The sequence below is a fragment of the Ciona robusta genome, unplaced genomic scaffold, assembly GCF_009617815.1.
Source record: "Ciona robusta unplaced genomic scaffold, ASM961781v2 AP042743.1".
Taxonomy (NCBI): Eukaryota; Metazoa; Chordata; class Ascidiacea; order Phlebobranchia; family Cionidae; genus Ciona; species Ciona robusta.
In genome coordinates, this window is record NW_028323122.1 from 227,445 (window position 1) to 249,100 (window position 21,656).

A 21,656-nucleotide genomic window follows, 5' to 3' on the forward strand; every position below is an offset into this window, starting at 1 on the left:
CTAACTACTTTATCACGGTGCCGAACCATAAATAGGTGGACACTATTTTTTAAATAATCTGATCTTTTATTACATCACAATAACATTCCGGATCGTATGTAAAACTTGTTGTTATGAAACAAACCATATTATGATGTCACAATACACCTGTGCTGAGTCATGTTGTAGGTTATGATGTAATAAACCAATTAATTATGACATCACAACTACAATCTAACTTTCATTGTCCTCTATGATAAAACAATGGAATAACAGACAAACACACAATCAATTATGATGTCATTATTGAGAATTTCTTTAATGGAAAATCCCAATTGTTTAATGTAGATAGATGGTGTCCACCCTAGTGACTTTACATTCCAAATACATGATTATATTTTTACAATAAATACAAAAACATGAACAATAAAAAAATATCAACAAGTTTATAATGATGTGTCATCGACCATTTCTGCCGTGTCATTTTGTGCCGTGTCATTTTGTGCCGTGTCATATTGTGCCGTGTCATATTGTGCCGTGTCATTTTGTGCCGTGTCATTTTGTGCCGTGTCATTTTGTGCCGTGTCATCTTGTGCCGTGTCATTTTGTGCCGTTTTATTTTGTGCTGAGTCATTTTGTGCTGAGTCATTTTGTGCCGTGTTATTTTGTGGTGAACTTTTAGCTGAATCACGATATTGCGAAACATCTGATTTCTTGGTCATCGATGTCTCGTTAGTTTGCGAGCTACCACTCTCCATGGATATCATATAATCTTCCCCCGGTCGGCACATAGAGGTCAAAGGAATCCACCAGAACTTGAACATATCTTTTCTTCTGATGCAAACAAAGTAAAACACCAACAAGCCCTGTGGTATAATGCCAGTTACATGGGGGTTAGGTCTTCTTGGCCAATATATATGAATGAATGAAAGACACTACAAACCACACCAAAGTCCACCTGTACAGAAGTAGACACCACAAACCACACCAAAGTTCACCTGTAGAGAAGTAGACACCACAAACCACACCAAAGTTCACCTGTAGAGAAGTAGACACCACAAACCACACCAAAGTCCACCTGTACAGAAGTAGACACCACAAACCACACCAAAGTTCACCTGTAGAGAAGTAGACACCACAAACCACACCAAAGTTCACCTGTAGAGAAGTAGACACTACAAACCACACCAAAGTTCACCTGTAGAGAAGTAGACACCACAAACCACACCAAAGTTCACCTGTAGAGAAGTAGACACCACAAACCACACCAAAGTTCACCTGTAGAGAAGTAGACACCACAAACCACACCCAAGTTCACCTGTACAGAAGTAGACACCACAAACCACACCAAAGTCCACCTGTACAGAAGTAGACACCACAAACCACACCAAAGTTCACCTGTAGAGAAGTAGACACCACAAACCACACCAAAGTTCACCTGTAGAGAAGTAGACACCACAAACCACACCAAAGTTCACCTGTACAGAAGTAGACACCACAAACCACACCAAAGTTCACCTGTAGAGAAGTAGACACCACAAACCACACCAAAGTTCACCTGTAGAGAAGTAGACACCACAAACCACACCCAAGTTCACCTGTACAGAAGTAGACACCACAAACCACACCAAAGTCCACCTGTACAGAAGTAGACACCACAAACCACACCAAAGTCCACCTGTACAGAAGTAGACACCACAAACCACACCAAAGTTCACCTGTACAGAAGTAGACACCACAAACCACACCAAAGTCCACCTGTACAGAAGTAGACACCACAAACCACACCAAAGTTCACCTGTAGAGAAGTAGACACCACAAACCACACCAAAGTCCACCTGTACAGAAGTAGACACCACAAACCACACCAAAGTTCACCTGTAGAGAAGTAGACACCACAAACCACACCAAAGTTCACCTGTACAGAAGTAGACACCACAAACCACACCAAAGTTCACCTGTACAGAAGTAGACACCACAAACCACACCCAAGTTCACCTGTACAGAAGTAGACACCACAAACCACACCAAAGTTTACCTGTAGAGAAGTAGACACCACAAACCACACCAAAGTTCACCTGTACAGAAGTAGACACCACAAACCACACCAAAGTTCACCTGTACAGAAGTAGACACCACAAACCACACCAAAGTTCACCTGTAGAGAAGTAGACACCACAAACCACACCAAAGTTCACCTGTAGAGAAGTAGACACCACAAACCACACCAAAGTTCACCTGTAGAGAAGTAGACACCACAAACCACACCAAAGTTCACCTGTAGAGAAGTAGACACCACAAACCACACCAAAGTTCACCTGTACAGAAGTAGACACCACAAACCACACCAAAGTCCACCTGTACAGAAGTAGACACCACAAACCACACCAAAGTTCACCTGTACAGAAGTAGACACCACAAACCACACCAAAGTTCACCTGTACAGAAGTAGACACCACAAACCACACCAAAGTTCACCTGTAGAGAAGTAGACACCACAAACCACACCAAAGTTCACCTGTAGAGAAGTAGACACCACAAACCACACCAAAGTTCACCTGTACAGAAGTAGACACCACAAACCACACCAAAGTTCACCTGTAGAGAAGTAGACACCACAAACCACACCAAAGTTCACCTGTAGAGAAGTAGACACCACAAACCACACCAAAGTCCACCTGTACAGAAGTAGACACCACAAACCACACCAAAGTTTACCTGTAGAGAAGTAGACACCACAAACCACACCAAAGTTTACCTGTAGAGAAGTAGACACCACAAACCACACCAAAGTTCACCTGTACAGAAGTAGACACCACAAACCACACCAAAGTTCACCTGTACAGAAGTAGACACCACAAACCACACCAAAGTTCACCTGTACAGAAGTAGACACCACAAACCACACCAAAGTTCACCTGTACAGAAGTAGACACCACAAACCACACCAAAGTTCACCTGTACAGAAGTAGACACCACAAACCACACCAAAGTCCACCTGTACAGAAGTAGACACCACAAACCACACCAAAGTTCACCTGTAGAGAAGTAGACACCACAAACCACACCAAAGTTCACCTGTACAGAAGTAGACAAAACACAAACCACACCAAAGTTCACCTGTACAGAAGTAGACACCACAAACCACACCAAAGTCCACCTGTACAGAAGTAGACACCACAAACCACACCAAAGTTTACCTGTACAGAAGTAGACACCACAAACCACACCAAAGTTTACCTGTAGAGAAGTAGACACCACAAACCACACCAAAGTTCACCTGTACAGAAGTAGACACCACAAACCACACCAAAGTTCACCTGTACAGAAGTAGACACCACAAACCACACCAAAGTTCACCTGTAGAGAAGTAGACACCACAAACCACACCAAAGTTCACCTGTAGAGAAGTAGACACCACAAACCACACCAAAGTTCACCTGTAGAGAAGTAGACACCACAAACCACACCAAAGTTCACCTGTAGAGAAGTAGACACCACAAACCACACCAAAGTTCACCTGTACAGAAGTAGACACCACAAACCACACCAAAGTCCACCTGTACAGAAGTAGACACCACAAACCACACCAAAGTTCACCTGTACAGAAGTAGACACCACAAACCACACCAAAGTTCACCTGTACAGAAGTAGACACCACAAACCACACCAAAGTTCACCTGTAGAGAAGTAGACACCACAAACCACACCAAAGTTCACCTGTAGAGAAGTAGACACCACAAACCACACCAAAGTTCACCTGTACAGAAGTAGACACCACAAACCACACCAAAGTTCACCTGTAGAGAAGTAGACACCACAAACCACACCAAAGTTCACCTGTAGAGAAGTAGAAACCACAAACCACACCAAAGTCCACCTGTACAGAAGTAGACACCACAAACCACACCAAAGTTTACCTGTAGAGAAGTAGACACCACAAACCACACCAAAGTTTACCTGTAGAGAAGTAGACACCACAAACCACACCAAAGTTCACCTGTACAGAAGTAGACACCACAAACCACACCAAAGTTCACCTGTACAGAAGTAGACACCACAAACCACACCAAAGTTCAACTGTAGAGAAGTAGACACCACAAACCACACCAAAGTTCACCTGTAGAGAAGTAGACACCACAAACCACACCAAAGTCCACCTGTACAGAAGTAGACACCACAAACCACACCAAAGTTTACCTGTAGAGAAGTAGACACCACAAACCACACCAAAGTTCACCTGTACAGAAGCAGACACCACAAACCACACCAAAGTTCACCTGTACAGAAGTAGACACCACAAACCACACCAAAGTTCACCTGTAGAGAAGTAGACACCACAAACCACACCAAAGTTCACCTGTACAGAAGTAGACACCACAAACCACACCAAAGTTCACCTGTACAGAAGTAGACACCACAAACCACACCAAAGTTCACCTGTAGAGAAGTAGACACCACAAACCACACCAAAGTTCACCTGTACAGAAGTAGACACCACAAACCACACCAAAGTTCACCTGTAGAGAAGTAGACACCACAAACCACACCAAAGTTCACCTGTAGAGAAGTAGACACCACAAACCACACCAAAGTCCACCTGTACAGAAGTAGACACCACAAACCACACCAAAGTTTACCTGTAGAGAAGTAGACACCACAAACCACACCAAAGTTTACCTGTAGAGAAGTAGACACCACAAACCACACCAAAGTTCACCTGTACAGAAGTAGACACCACAAACCACACCAAAGTTCACCTGTACAGAAGTAGACACCACAAACCACACCAAAGTTCAACTGTAGAGAAGTAGACACCACAAACCACACCAAAGTTCACCTGTAGAGAAGTAGACACCACAAACCACACCAAAGTCCACCTGTACAGAAGTAGACACCACAAACCACACCAAAGTTTACCTGTAGAGAAGTAGACACCACAAACCACACCAAAGTTCACCTGTACAGAAGCAGACACCACAAACCACACCAAAGTTCACCTGTACAGAAGTAGACACCACAAACCACACCAAAGTTCACCTGTAGAGAAGTAGACACCACAAACCACACCAAAGTTCACCTGTACAGAAGTAGACACCACAAACCACACCAAAGTTCACCTGTACAGAAGTAGACACCACAAACCACACCAAAGTTCACCTGTAGAGAAGTAGACACCACAAACCACACCAAAGTTCACCTGTAGAGAAGTAGACACCACAAACCACGCCAAAGTTCACCTGTAGAGAAGTAGACACCACAAACCACACCAAAGTTCACCTGTACAGAAGTAGACACCACAAACCACACCAAAGTTCAACTGTAGAGAAGTAGACACCACAAACCACACCAAAGTTCACCTGTAGAGAAGTAGACACCACAAACCACACCAAAGTCCACCTGTACAGAAGTAGACACCACAAACCACACCAAAGTTTACCTGTAGAGAAGTAGACACCACAAACCACACCAAAGTTCACCTGTACAGAAGTAGACACCACAAACCACACCAAAGTTCACCTGTACAGAAGTAGACACCACAAACCACACCAAAGTTTACCTGTAGAGAAGTAGACACCACAAACCACACCAAAGTTCACCTGTAGAGAAGTAGACACCACAAACCACACCAAAGTCCACCTGTACAGAAGTAGACACCACAAACCACACCAAAGTTTACCTGTAGAGAAGTAGACACCACAAACCACACCAAAGTTCACCTGTACAGAAGTAGACACCACAAACCACACCAAAGTTCACCTGTACAGAAGTAGACACCACAAACCACACCAAAGTTCACCTGTAGAGAAGTAGACACCACAAACCACACCAAAGTTCACCTGTAGAGAAGTAGACACCACAAACCACACCAAAGTTCACCTGTAGAGAAGTAGACACCACAAACCACACCAAAGTTCACCTGTACAGAAGTAGACACCACAAACCACACCCAAGTTCACCTGTACAGAAGTAGACACCACAAACCACACCAAAGTTCACCTGTAGAGAAGTAGACACCACAAACCACACCAAAGTTCACCTGTAGAGAAGTAGACACCACAAACAGCCAGTTTAGTATCCGTTGATAAACCTCATTACTTGACAACAACATAAAGTAACAAAGCAACCAGGTTAATCCGAGGAACAATGACATCGCACATGACATCATAATGTTCTGTTGTTTCGTTCGTTTCTTTGCCGTTGAACGAATCTAGAATATGATGTCAATGTTTATATATGATGTCTATGTTTATATACGATGTCTATGTTTATATATGATGTCTATGTTTATATATGATGTCTATGTTTATATATGATGTCTATGTTTATATATGATGTCAATGTTTATATGTGATATCTATGTTTATATATGATGTCTATGTTTATATACGATGTCTATGTTTATATATGATGTCTATGTTTATATATGATGTCTATGTTTATATATGATGTCTATGTTTATATACGATGTCTATGTTTATATATGATGTCAATGTTTATATATGATGTCTATGTTTATATACGATGTCTATGTTTATATATGATGTCTATGTTTATATATGATGTCTATGTTTATATAAGATGTCTATGTTTATATATGATGTCTTTGTTTATATATATGATGTCTATGTTTATATATGATGTCTATGTTTATATATGATGTCTATGTTTATATATGATGTCAATGTTTATATGTGATATCTATGTTTATATACGATGTCTATGTTTATATATGATGTCTATGTTTATATATGATGTCTATGTTTATATAAGATGTCTATGTTTATATATGATGTCTATGTTTATATATGATGTCTATGTTTATATATGATATCTATGTTTATATATGATGTCTATGTTTATATATGATGTCTATGTTTATATGTGATGTCTATGTTTATATATGATGTCTATGTTTATATATGATGTCTATGTTTATATATGATGTCTATGGGTGGTATGCAGAAAGTATAATCAACTTTGATCTTAGATCAAATTTCATTGTTGACATAACAACGGTTTAAACGGTATGCAGAAAGTATAATCAAAGTTAATTACCGATTTTTGATTGTCGATTATCGTCAAAAAGTTAAACAGCGAAATTGGCTGTTTAAGTGTCTGGTGGCGATGCAAATTGGTAGTTTTTAGGGTTGGTAACGCGACATAAGATTAATTTCTGTAAATTCATGTCAAATAGATTGTATTGGATCGTTTTTATAGGTTTTAACGGAGTCTGGGCCTTTTTAGAAAAAAGCGATTCGGATCGCAAAAGTTCGGTAACCGCTTACTGACCTTACTCCGACTTGCTGCTACTCTTTCCATACTATTTATACTGTTTATATTGATTACTATTCTGTTAAAGGTATAAAAACAATAACAAATTCGATTTTGACTTTTATTAAACATTTTTGTCGCCATTTTTACCGAGAATTGCCTTCTTCGTGGAGTAATTTTCGAGAGAAATTCTCTCGTCCATTGTTACGTCACAAACACGAAAAAGATAAACATAGATCAGCTAAGAATCACTGATTATACTTTCTGCATACCACTTAAGTTTTTTGCATGATCTCCGTTTAGCTAAACTAAGATCAAGCAAAAAGTTAAGTATACTTTCTGCATACCACCCTTAGTTTATATATGATGTCAATGTTTATATGTGATATCTATGTTTATATATGATGTCTATGTTTATATATGATGTCTATGTTTATATACGATGTCTATCACAATACTATATCTATGGCCTACCTTTGTAGTTTTAAACACGACTTGTCTTATGACGAGTCCAAATACGATGAGATTATTGACCAACACCAAACCCACAGGTAATAGGAATCCATATATAAGTGACTTGCCATGCAACCAACATATCTGCGGTGATTTGTATGTTTGGGAACCTGCGGTAATACTGGTTGTGACATCATTGTTATGACATCACCACTCATGACATCATTACCCTGTTGATGTCCGAGTGCGATTCCTGCGTTTAGACCGACGATGCACACAGGAACCCCGTAAGCGACGATCGAGGCTTTTAACAAATAATCCTCGCCGACCCCGGCCATTATCTGTATGTGGTTTGTGTGGAATATATTATACTTATACACACCCACCTATATATACATACTTATACACACCCACCTATATATACAAACTTATACACACCCACCTATATATTATACTTATACACACCCACCTATATATACATACTTATACACACCCACCTTAATCAATGAGAAATACATCTTATTGCTGTACACAGCCATCCACATGAAACTTGTAAGGAAAGCAAGATGCAGAATGATGGTTATTGCTGTACATAAGTTGTTATTATTGGTTGCGCCAACCCCAAACAAGAAGAATGAATAAACGACCAACAGATTGATGCAAATATGTAGATGGACAATCATGATAGATTGTTTGCGTGCTTCCCTGTGGTTAACATGTATATTAGTGTATGTATTGTATGATATGGATGGCATAAACATGAGTAGCTCCCTTTTCTTCAAGATTAAATTAACAATTGTTAAAACATGCTTTGGGTAGAAACTACTTGAGAAAAAAGTCAAATAAAAGTGAGGCTGCTAAACCCGACATAATACATGGGAAATAATGAATATGATGATGTAATAATGGTGGTTGTGACTTACTTGTTTGCAACAATGATCAACGCTGTTGCTAGGAAACAAAACATGGAAATAGCAGAACCTATCTTGCTCAGTACGTTCAATACGACATCTGGTGGTAGGGGGTGGATTGACTGCGGGATAATTGGAGTGGTTGGTTCGTTGTTGAATGTAACTTGTTTATCTTTGTTTGGCGGGGCAGCAACAGTCGTTGTAACACGGGTGTTCTGTTTCATACACCTCGTGCCCGCTTACAAGTTACCACATATGTAACTTATTTATCCTCACATGGCGGGGCAACGACAGTCGTTATAACACAGGTGTTCTGTTTCATACACCTCGTGCCTGCTTACAAGTTACCACGTATGTAACTTATTTATCCTCACATGGCGGAGCAACGACAGTTGTTATAACACGGGTGTTCTGTTTCATACACCTCGTACCCGCTTACAAGTTACCACGTATGTAACTTATTTATCCTCACATGGCGGGGCAACGACAGTCGTTATAACACAGGTGTTCTGTTTCATACACCTCGTACCCGCTTACAAGTTACCACGTATGTAACTTTGTGGTTGATTATTGGATATATTAAACTTACAACAAGCAGTGCAAAGTTGGTGAGGTGGCTGCATTCACAAGTTGGAGGTTGTTTAGTAACATCAAGTCCACAACCTTCACTTGACCAATCAGATGTCGCAAAATCCCAAAACACACAACGTTGGTTGACAAAGTAATTCTGGAGACAAACAAAGACATTCGTTCACTGATGTTAACAATGTCACTCAAGATTAAAAAATCGATTTTTTTTTCAATAGAAATATTGTTTATTCATCCCACCTTCCCCCCCTCCTTACGCCTTCCATGCGTCGTATTCAACCCAACAAACTCGATCGTAACCGGGTTCTTCAGGTTCATGATTCGACCTCTGACCCCAAAATCCGCTGACATCACCATCCCAGGTTTGTTATTGGTTGGAAATAATGCTGAGTCACGATGACAAACAAATATTGTCCGTAGTTTTGACCCGATGTTCATCTCCCATGCTCTCTGTATCGCCTCTAGTGGTAGCGATATGTTAACTACCCACGTTGATGGGAATTGACTCGCGAACCACGTCGGCGCTGGTGTGTTACGTGATGATTCGGCCACCTGGTTTTGATTATTGTTTTTTTAGTTCTTGTTGTTTTTAATGTTTAATTTTCCAATGATGTAATTGATTATAATTTAGGTTTTTAATATTTTAATGTTTTTTTTAACTCAATTGACCTCTATTTGTAGTTGGTTAGTTTGTATCTGAACAGGGGAAGTCCCATTAGTTTCCACTTTCCTTGCGAAGAAATCCAAATTTTGAACAAACGAGGAATTTGTTGCAATGGTTTGTGTCCTCAAGGTGGCGCTAATGTGGCTTATTGTCAACGCAATGTTTTGTAACAATGGAATATTCACCTGTAACAATGGCGTTGAATTACGACTGTTGTTTGGGTATTGTTGTGTCTAATAACTTTTGTTCCTATTAAAGCCCAACTTATAATTTAACATAAATAGCTTGTTGTTTGTCTTTTAGGTGTAGCTACCGTGCCTTTTTTAATTTAATACATTTTTCTGTAGGCTTTTTTTACCAACTGTTGTTTTATCGCTATATACTGTCTTTTTGGTTTTATTCTTTAATCTTCGCTACTAAAGAGAAAAACAAAAGTTTTTATTAATATAAAAGTTATTAATTTTACCGAGAAATTGTTTCTTTGAATGGCTGTTGTGATGTCATCAATCACCGTGGCAACCGAGGTAATCTCATGACTCGTCAAATTAAACGCTGACGTCACAATCTCGAGTATGTTGGCCGTTTGCTCCACACTGCTTTGTGTGGTCAACGTTGTGTTCGACTGGATGATGTTTTGTTTATTATTTAAATATTATGACATCACATGATTTTCAAATAAAACGAAAAGAAGGAAACTAGCAGCAAACAACAGTCGTAAAAACACGCTACGGGTAAAAACTAAATAAAAACGTGGCTGTTAAAACCAAAGTAGTTCGTCTAAAATATATTCAAACGACAACAATAGCAATTGTTACCTCAATGGCACCAACTGTGATGTCACAACTAACAATGGTGAAAGTGTTTGTGTTGAAATATCCGGAACCTGGAACAATGGTGTTGCAACGCATGGTCGCACGTGGTATGCCTGCATTGTTATGTTATTATGATGTCATACCATTGTGACGTCATTACTCACCGTTCGGACATTTCTCAACAGATTTTGCGAAATTGTTCAACGAAGTTCGTGGAAAGGTCAAGTTGTTGTGGATTGTTACATCACAGTAATCTATGATGTCATAATAGGTTATTTTCGCTACCAGGTATAACGTTGTGGTTGCTTTTTTCTACCTTTATCTCTCATCCTCTTAGTTTACCGTTCATAATAAACATAATGCAACCGTTAAAACTTTATATTAAATCAGTTCTTCTGGTAAAAAAGTTTATTTTCATGGCAAATGAAACATTGGGGCGATCAAATAAATTACCAGAAGTTAGAACAACATTTTTGAGAGAAGATTAATTTTAAGGTTAAATTTATTTCAACCATAGAAAGTGTTCAGTGATACCGGAAGTTAAAATAAACATTTTTTATAACTTGTCCAAGAACTGTTATTTAAAGCAAACATAGAAACCTTGTAAACACTTTGGAGGTTGGTTCATCCACTGGGAGGCAGCAGAGCACTGGTTGGTTGTGTTGCCGACCAATCTACCGACCACACAATGGTACGTCACTGTCTCGTGTATGATGTAATAATCCTTTATTGGAGTGATTGTTCCGTTGCCAATGACGATGGTGGGTGGGGGGGCGCAAACTGCGGTACATAGATATAATATATAACTGTTGGTGCATAGATATAATATATAACTGTTGGTGCATAGATATAATATATAACTGTACTTAAGTAAAAGTGTGCCTGCCAAACCAAATATAAATAAACTCCCAGTGAGTTAATTAAAACAGCACAGAAATAGTTAATTAAAACAGCACAGAAAATAAGCAGCAAAACAACAGTCGTTAAAACACGCTAGGGTTATAAACCAGATGTTGATGTCACCACATGCCTGCTTCTCCTGTAGCGTTGGTTATCCAAGCAAGAGAGCGAGATAACTCAAACCCAGCCAACACCTTCGCCAGAATAAGGGTTTCCTCAGGGGTTGAAGGGACAACATAGAAACTAGGGGATAATTTGTGGATCATCATCATGTTGTTTTAATGTAGGAGGTTGTTTGTTTATAACTTACTGAATAACAGTTGATCCCGGTGTGATCTTGGTAACAATAACATCCACGTCCAGCCCCGCAGATGAGAAGCCGACCATGAAGTTGATGTTGAATGAGGTTGCTAATTGGTTGAACGCAAGCGATGATGTGTTGGTGTATTTAGGAAGGTACGGCATATTGTATCTAACCGCGAAGTATATTGCTTTGTCTGTAAAATAAAATCACAAAATAAAATATAAAAACATCACAACATGATATGAAACATCACGACATGATACGAAACATCACAACATGATACGAAACATCACAACATGATATGAAACATCACAACGTGATATGAAACATCACAACATGATACGAAACAACACAACATGATACGAAACATCACAACATGATATGAAACAACACAAGATGATACGAAACATCACAACATGATACGAAACATCACAACATGATATGAAACATCACAACATGATACGAAACATCACAACATGATACGAAACAACACAACATGATACGAAACATCACAACATGATATGAAACAACACAAGATGATACGAAACATCACAACATGATACGAAACATCACAACATGATACGAAACATCACAACATGATACGAAACATCACAACATGATATGAAACAACACAAGATGATACGAAACATCACAACATGATACGAAACATCACAACATGATATGAAACATCACAACATGATACGAAACATCACAACATGATACGAAACAACACAACATGATACGAAACATCACAACATGATACGAAACAACACAACATGATACGAAACAACACAACATGATACGAAACATCACAACATGATACGAAACAACACAACATGATACGAAACATCACAACATGATACGAAACATCACAACATGATACGAAACATCACAACATGATACGAAACAACACAACATGATACGAAACATCACAACATGATACGAAACATCACAACATGATATGAAACATCACAACATGATATGAAACAACACAACATGATACGAAACATCACAACATGATACGAAACATCACAACATGATATGAAACATCACAACATGATACGAAACATCACAACATGATACGAAACAACACAACATGATACGAAACATCACAACATGATATGAAACATCACAACATGATACGAAACATCACAACATGATATGAAACATCACAACATGATACGAAACAACACAACATGATATGAAACATCACCACATGATATGAAACATCACAACATGATATGAAACATCACAACATGATACGAAACATCACAACATGATACGAAACATCACAACATGATATGAAACATCACAACATGATACGAAACATCACAACATGATATGAAACATCACAACATGATACGAAACATCACAACATGATATGAAACATCACAACATGATACGAAACATCACAACATGATATGAAACATCACAACATGATACGAAACATCACAACATGATATGAAACAACACAACATGATACGAAACAACACAACATGATATGAAACATCACAACATGATACGAAACATCACAACATGATATGAAACAACACAACATGATACGAAACATCACAACATGATACGAAACATCACAACATGATACGAAACATCACAACATGATACGAAACATCACAACATGATATGAAACATCACAACATGATACGAAACATCACAACATGATATGAAACATCACAACATGATATGAAACATCACAACATGATACGAAACATCACAACATGATATGAAACAACACAACATGATACGAAACAACACAACATGATACGAAACATCACAACATGATATGAAACATCACAACATGATACGAAACATCACAACATGATATGAAACATCACAACATGATACGAAACATCACAACATGATATGAAACATCACAAGATGATACGAAACATCACAACATGATATGAAACAACACAACATGATACGAAACAACACAACATGATACGAAACATCACAACATGATACGAAACAACACAACATGATACGAAACATCACAACATGATATGAAACATCACAACATGATACGAAACATCACAACATGATATGAAACATCACAACATGATACGAAACATCACAACATGATATGAAACATCACAAGATGATACGAAACATCACAACATGATATGAAACAACACAACATGATACGAAACAACACAACATGATACGAAACATCACAACATGATATGAAACAACACAACAGACTTACCCAATGTTGTTTGACATCTAAACCCAACAAATTCACTCCCACATTTGCAATAATATGTAGAAAACGGAGATTGAATTGAATTAAAGTTGAAACTCAATTGATCAGGTGATGTGATCTGATCATGACAGCCACCATTGTTATAACACGGAGAAGATGAACAATTAACAATGCCTTTTTTAAACATGATTGTTAAGTAAAAATAAACTTATGTAACTAAAGTATGTTATTCGTAATATATTGTATCTACAGCATAATGCACTCATGTTCCATGCACTCAATTATTACATTAAAGATTATCAAGAGTAACTAATAAGTTTAACATATTTGTAAAAATAATTAATATTTAATAATATCAACTAAAAATAATGGCAATCACGTACCACACATTGGAGATTCGCCAGTCACGCCCCACTGACCAGATTCAAGACATGTGGAAGTCTTAGAGCCCGACAGACTAAACCCAGGGTTGCAGAAGTGAAACAGAACTTTCCCCACCGCACTCACTTTGTTTGCAGTTGGATAATTGCGCGCAACGTGTATTCCATTGCTGAAGGGAGGTGGTACGCCACAACCTAGTAGCACGGGTTGGGTTGGCTGGGTGGGAGTTTCTGTTCTGTTTCATTCACCTCGTGCCCACTTACAAGTTACCACGTATGTAACTTATTTATCCTCGCATGGTGGGGCAATGACAGCCGTTATAACACGGGTGTTCTGTTTCATACACCTCGTGCCCGATTACAAGTTACCACGTATGTAACTTATTTATCCTCGCATGGTGGGGCAATGACAGCCGTTATAACACGGGTGTTCTGTTTTATACACCTCATGCCTGCTTACAAGTTACCACGTATGTAACTTATTTATCCTCGCATGGTGGGGCAATGACAGCCGTTATAACACGGGTGTTCTGTTTCATACACCTCGTGCCCGATTACAAGTTACCACGTATGTAACTTATTTATCCTCGCATGGTGGGGCAATGACAGCCGTTATAACACGGGTGTTCTGTTTCATACACCTACAATGGTATGTTGGGCTATTTCTAATGTAGGGAAATTACCTTTAAAGCACACAGGGGGTTTTCCCCATGTGAAGTTTGATTGACAGGTTACCCCGGCCACGCCCACTAAGGTGTGTCCGCTCATGCAGGAATATGTCACGGTTGAGTTGACCGTGTACTTTGTGTTCGATGAAGCGTACAATCCGTTCGCTACCACAGGGGGGAGCAAGCACACTGTTTCGATATATCGTAAAAATATAATTTATTTGTAATATAACATAAGCATGATATAATTATTATATAACATAGTCATTATCTCTTTATATAAAAACTACTTAAATAAAAGTTTTAAATAAAAGCCTGGTTGCTAAAAATTAATATACAACGTATGTAACTTATTTATACTCGCATGGACAACCCATTAATGACCACCGGGTTGGAGCAATTGGTGTTAAGTGTCTTGCTCAAGGACACATACGACCACAATGGTAGCAGCGACGAGCCTTGAACCCATTACTTATGAGTTACAGGTGGGCGCGCTAACCAACTTACCCCGCCACTGGTTAATAGAAATAACATTATACTCGTACTTAGCCAACATGTCGGAGCTGCATTCCTCCACTTGTTGGCGCTAACGCACTGGTTCGACGAATTCCCGAACAAATTGCCGTGAACGCATGTATACGAAACAGTGTCGTTTATGTTGTAATACCTCTTCCCAGGTGTAATGTTGCCTTCTCCATTGATGGGTGGGGGGGAATAGCAAACTATGGTGAATGGAACTTATTTATCCTCGCATGGGGGGGGCAACGACAGTTGTTATAACATGGGTGTTGTGTTTCATACACCTCGTGCCCGCTTACGAGTTACCACATATGTAACTTTGTGGGTGATTGATTTCTTTAGACAACCCATTAGTGACCACTGGGTTGAAGCAATTGCTGTTAAATGTCTTACCCAAAGACACATACGTTCATAATGGTAGCAGCCGTGGGTGGTGAGGGGCAGGCTAAGGTTGGTATGTTACATTACAATGAATCATTATTACATCATAATATGCAACCACAGGCGCTTAGGGTGGCAGGGCAGGCCAACCCTGGAATTTTCTGCACTGCATTAATCAGTAAACATTACAACCAATAAGTTAGATTTGTTTCACAGGATTGTGTGTCTTTATATACAACCTACCTCGTACACATGATGGTGCGACACCAGTCCCCCAAACACCTGGTGTACGGCTCCCGCATGTGAGGGTAGATGAACCATTGAATGCAAATCCTGCATTACAACCGTACACAGCAACTGAGCCTTCCGGGAATCCATTTCCACCATCGACTCTCGGCCCTGAGCTGTTTGGTTGGGGGTTGGGGGGTTGCAAGCAATCTGGTTAAGATAAACACTATCTGTGTTACTGCTCGACGGTGAGCATGAGGTACACATCATGACATCATACTCACTTGGTTTACAAATAGGACTCAATCCGTTCCAGTTTCCCCCAAGACACAGTAACACAGCAGTTGCATACGTGGGAACACCATACCTAGCATTGCATGTGTAAGTGGCGGAAGTTCCTTTCACATACGATGTAACCCCACCCACTATAACAGATGCCTTGCTGTAGGTTGGTGCGATGCCGTTCGTTTTAGGGGAGGGGGCTGTTCCGCACACTGTTGTATAAAGTTTGACTGAATATAACTGGATTATCCCGAATTACTACAGTAGTTATAACACGGTGTTATATTTCATACACCTCGTGCCCGCTTACAAGTTACCACATATGTAACTTTGTGGGTGATTATTTAGACAACCCATTAGTGACCACTGGGTTGGAGCAATTGCCTTTAAGTGGCTTGCCCAAGGACACATACGTTCATAATGGTAGCAGCGACAAGCCTTGAACCCATAACCTCTGGGTTAGAGGCAGACGTGCTGTGCGCTTGCTAGCGGTAATCAATTAATGACATCATAAACATAGAAATCCTACCTGGTTGGCACTCGGGGGCAGCAGAGGACCAAGTTAAATTATTCAAACAAGTGTTTCTGATTGAACCGACCAATAGGAACCCAGCATTGCAGGTGTAAGTTACAGAACCACCAACCACATAATACGACGACAACAACGAATAACTTCCATTGGTAGCAACAGGAGGTGCGTAACAAACTAAGATTGTGATGTAACAATGAGTCATAATCACAACACAATGAATAAGTTACATCACAAAGAAACTATTGTTGGTCGATTTATATAAAAACAAATAAACAGAATATTTATAAACCTTTTCGCATGTTAATTATTTGTGCTTTTGCAATTTAAGCGTTTTTTTTAAGAATATGTTGTTATTGTAAAGACAAGCCCTGTGTACTGAATGTCAAAGATTACAACATATAATGCATAAACAATACTGTTCTTGTAATGTTGGGGTAATGGGACAACTCTGGTCTAAATCCCTGGGTGTCGGGGTAATGGAAATCTCAGGTCATATAGCATGCCTCACTAAAAGACCTCACCTATATAGATATTACACCAAGATATACAACAACCATACCTTGTAGGCACTGTGGAGCTGGGTAAGCCCACCCACCCAATGTACAGATGTTGATAGCGTTCCCCACCAAGTTAGAATTGTTGCAAGTATATGTGTACGTTGAGTCTATGGGGTAAACCTGGGTATCCTGGGGTAATGATGGCGCCTTAATAGCTGGGGGGGCGGGGCAAGCTATATAGAAATAATATAAAAAGTTATAGAAATAATGTAAATATTAAAAGTTTTTAAAATCATAGAAATACTATTTAACATAGAAATATTTTTTAACATAAAAATTATAAAAATAATATAAAACAAAATAAATAATATAATACATAAACTTACTCTGAGCAACATTTTCTACAAAATGTAATTTCGACAAAATAACAACAATAATAATAATTATTACGCGCTGCATTGTGAACAATGAAACAAAACAATGAAAGCATTGTGATAGAACAATTAAAGATGATTCATACGTAATAATAACTATTGTTCACTAACAATGATTAAACTTACATTGTTATTCAAGGATTGTGATGTCATAATGCAATCTGCATATTTGGTATTGTTGCAAAACAATGGAATTTCCAAATCGTTAGAATGTTTCGCATTATGACAGAACACACCTGCTTATGACGTTACAATCTAGTTTTGGAATAAAGAAAGTTACATTCATTGATGAGTTTATGAACGCGAATTTAAAAAAAATCGCTATTGTTGCAATATTGTTCAGGTTTATGACGTCATAACAGCAACAAGAATTCACATTTAACCGAGGGAAACCCCCTTAGAAGATTCCAAAGTTAAAAATCGGGAAGTTAATATTTAACAGGCGCGCAAAATTTTATCTAGTGTTTACTAACAAGTATTGTAACTGTTACATTTTGTTGAACGTTTCCTATTTTGTAATTGCTTTAAATAATTACATTCATAGCTCACCAGCGCCACTATGCGATAGTATAAATAAATATTAAACAACACTGGATGGCATACTTAAGCAAACACATAACATTCGAATGGGGAGAAGGTCTTAACCTTCAACAAATTGTGTTTCTATGTTTATTCAAATATGGAATAATACTTGTTTTAAATATGTTAGTTTGTGTTGTGTGTGGTGCTTTATATAGTGTAAAAATATAGGTTTGGAAATGTATTGAAAATAAATTAAATTAACGTGCCCAAATAACTCGTTAGCGCCAACTTGCAGATATTGTTAGTAAGTAAACAACTACACTCGGTGTCGCGCAAGAAAGGTTAAATAATTTTAGCTTGGGAGTTATTATTAAAAGACCAGTTGTGCAACAAATCGCGTTTCTGAATTTTAAATAGCCTTTAAATAACAAAGGTACAAAGACCGTAAACAATTTGCATAATTTTGTGAGGATAAATTATTTATTATTAACATTGATTTGCGTTGTTTGAACTGAAAAATTGGGTATGTAATTCAATTATGTGGTTATCACTTTTTCATAGGCTTGTTTATGACATTTCTGTGCTAAATACCAACTGTCACGCTACATTAACCACGACCAATCAAGCGTGATATTGACGTCACATCACGTGGTATGATGTAAACAATACACCGATGATAGTTTCCTTTGTGACGACATATGATCAGCAACTATGACGTAAGAAGCACCCGCGACGTCGCGTGATACATCCATTGCATCAGATATCAATTATAAAAATCGACTGTGTCGTAACAATGGTCGTTTGACGCGTTCTAGTATTACAAGATGAGCGACAAAAGTTTTGTGTTTTTTAAAACGAAATCCACGGAAAGTTTTGAACTTGTGGAAGCCCCATACGCGATAGTGGATGAAGCGGGGGCGGAATCGCGGCCTTACGCGGTCGTGGATCGGAGGCACGCGAGACAAGAAAGCGTTGACGAGGACGTTAAGTTGGTTAGGTTGCCGTCGTTTGCCCCGCTGTCACCGGACGAGTTCGCTTCATATTTCGACGTGGACGGTCGTGTTGTCATGGAAACGAAGCTGAGGGAATCAATCTTCCATGGTGGGTGTGATGGCGCCATCCGGAAGAAAGTGTGGTCGTTTATATTTGGGGTTCACCCGATGTTATCGACCGACAGCGAGCGTGAGGTGTTGGACATTGAAAACCACTACAAGTATCATGCGTTAAAAATGAGATGTCTGTGTTACATCAGCGAGGGTGGGAATACCGAACAGGATGTGATGTCATTGAAGTTGCCCCCACCAACGAACCAATCACAATTCAGCGATTCAACTTTAGAAAACCATGCAAACTTGGCGAAAATCTTCGCTGGGAACCAAGAGATTGATTTATGTTCGGGAGATTGGATGAAAGTCATCAACAAAGACATCCCAAGAACCGACACTCAACATCCATATTTTAAAAACCAAGATTCAAATTTTGCTGAAAAGATGAAAAATATTTTGATCACGTTTGGTTTTTATCACCCAAGCATTGGGTATGTGCAGGTGAGTTGTTTGTGTTGGTAATTATGTATCTAGATATCCACCACATACGCATGTGGTATATAAAAGAATAAGGAGCCAAGTTCAAAAACCGGCATTCAATCCTAATGTATTTGATCCTTTAGCAAAAGGTGGATATTTGCAACTTAGGGTTTAAATATGGATTCATTGTCTTACTTTGTATTCAATATAATTATGGATAATTCAAACACGTGCCCAATAAGTTAAAACTTACCCCAATATTTCCACCAGGGCATGAACGATATATTGACGAGGTTCATGGTTGTCATGGAGACTGAGGTTGAAGCGTATTGGTCGTTCACACGTTACATGGAGCGCGTTGAACGGGATTTTGATTCGAACGGGATGGTTGAGAAACTTGACTTAGTGCGACAATTACTTAAGAATTTGGAACCAAATCTATATAGGTGATTGTGATTTCATTGTTTGTGGTGGAATATCCTGAGATTGATTACAATGGTTGGAAAACGTTGCATCTGCCCTTCGTCATAAAAGCTGAAAATGGACGGCTTGTTTTACATTATGCCGCGTATCGGAAGTAACAATATTGTCAAGAAATAAAAATATTATAATGAAGTAGTTTTTGGCTTATAAAGTACATTACATATATAAAACATTAATTTTATACTGGAGGGTGTCAGCTCTTGTTTAACACAATGCTTTACAAATAAACTTTCAAACAAACATAAACACTCGCAGCCACTTGTGCGATTGTTCCGTCGAAGATTTAGTGTTCTGCCATCGCTGGTTGTTGGTTTCGTTCAAACGCGAGTTCGATTACGAAGAATCGATCCGATATTTCGAAATGGTTCATTCACAACACCTTGAGCTTGATTCACTAACCGCTATACATGCACAAGACGAACAACTTCGATTAGAGGTAAGCTTCAATGTGGTGGCGATCTTATATGCTACATATATATGAAGAATAAGAATAGAAAACATTACAACATATAGACAGTCCCACCCCCAGCTAATTACTCTATGTTTTATATAATTCAATGGCTCCCCAATGTATAAATAATTTAATTCTATGCTTACCAGCTTACATGCGAAATGTTGGGCCCAATACTTAGTAAGATGTTTTCTATGTGTAAGAAAACCCCAACCCCCTTTTATTTATAAATGTTTACCCAGGTATTACGGGGTGAAGGTAGTTCCCCCCCTACGAACCCCACCCTCGTGGACACCAAGTATACGTTTGAAGTATTCGTGTGCGTTGCTGTTATAATGCTCAAACGACAACAGTTCCTTGCGTGCAAAGACGCAGCCGAGGTTTTCCACATCGCGTGCAACATCAGGGGGACGCTGGTGTTGCAGAAAGTTCACGCCAAAGCATTTGCCTTGTTTTTTAAATATTGCAGGAAATCGGTTTCCCAACAATTTGTTAAAGTAGAGCGGCCAAACATATTAGATGCAATGTCTAAACTTTTTAAAACCAAGTTATTTTAAAATCTTTTCTGTTATTTTTGTAGTAACTAATATTGCCACTTTGTTAACTATGCAGTAACATCAAAATAAAAGTTGTGACGATACATATT

At 38.8% G+C, this 21,656-nt stretch overlaps 2 protein-coding genes across 2 annotated transcripts; one reads left to right on the forward strand and one right to left on the reverse strand.

Moving 5' to 3' along the window:
- Window positions 1-277: 277 nt before the first annotated feature.
- Window positions 278-18,053, reverse strand: LOC149723773 (uncharacterized). Its single transcript, XM_089893487.1, has 24 exons — window positions 17,981-18,053; window positions 17,657-17,827; window positions 17,095-17,271; window positions 16,568-16,777; window positions 16,299-16,493; window positions 15,701-15,877; window positions 15,171-15,344; window positions 14,491-14,682; window positions 14,111-14,281; window positions 11,893-12,079; window positions 11,713-11,825; window positions 11,283-11,462; window positions 10,847-10,936; window positions 10,686-10,795; window positions 10,337-10,492; window positions 9,876-10,055; window positions 9,447-9,758; window positions 9,208-9,345; window positions 8,631-8,740; window positions 8,205-8,412; window positions 7,937-8,048; window positions 7,729-7,877; window positions 6,020-6,190; window positions 278-845 (listed from the first exon to the last, which is right to left on the reverse strand). Exons 1-24 carry the CDS (start codon window positions 18,051-18,053, stop codon window positions 426-428), a joined length of 4,176 nt encoding a protein of 1,391 aa, XP_089749613.1. The 3' UTR covers window positions 278-425.
- A 602-nt stretch (window positions 18,054-18,655) lies between these two features.
- On the forward strand, window positions 18,656-21,650 carry LOC149723774 (TBC1 domain family member 15-like). Its single transcript, XM_089893462.1, has 5 exons — window positions 18,656-18,850; window positions 18,984-20,097; window positions 20,347-20,522; window positions 20,815-20,995; window positions 21,253-21,650. Exons 2-5 carry the CDS (start codon window positions 19,375-19,377, stop codon window positions 21,565-21,567), a joined length of 1,395 nt encoding a protein of 464 aa, XP_089749588.1. The 5' UTR covers window positions 18,656-18,850; window positions 18,984-19,374; the 3' UTR covers window positions 21,568-21,650.
- Window positions 21,651-21,656: the final 6 nt, after the last annotated feature.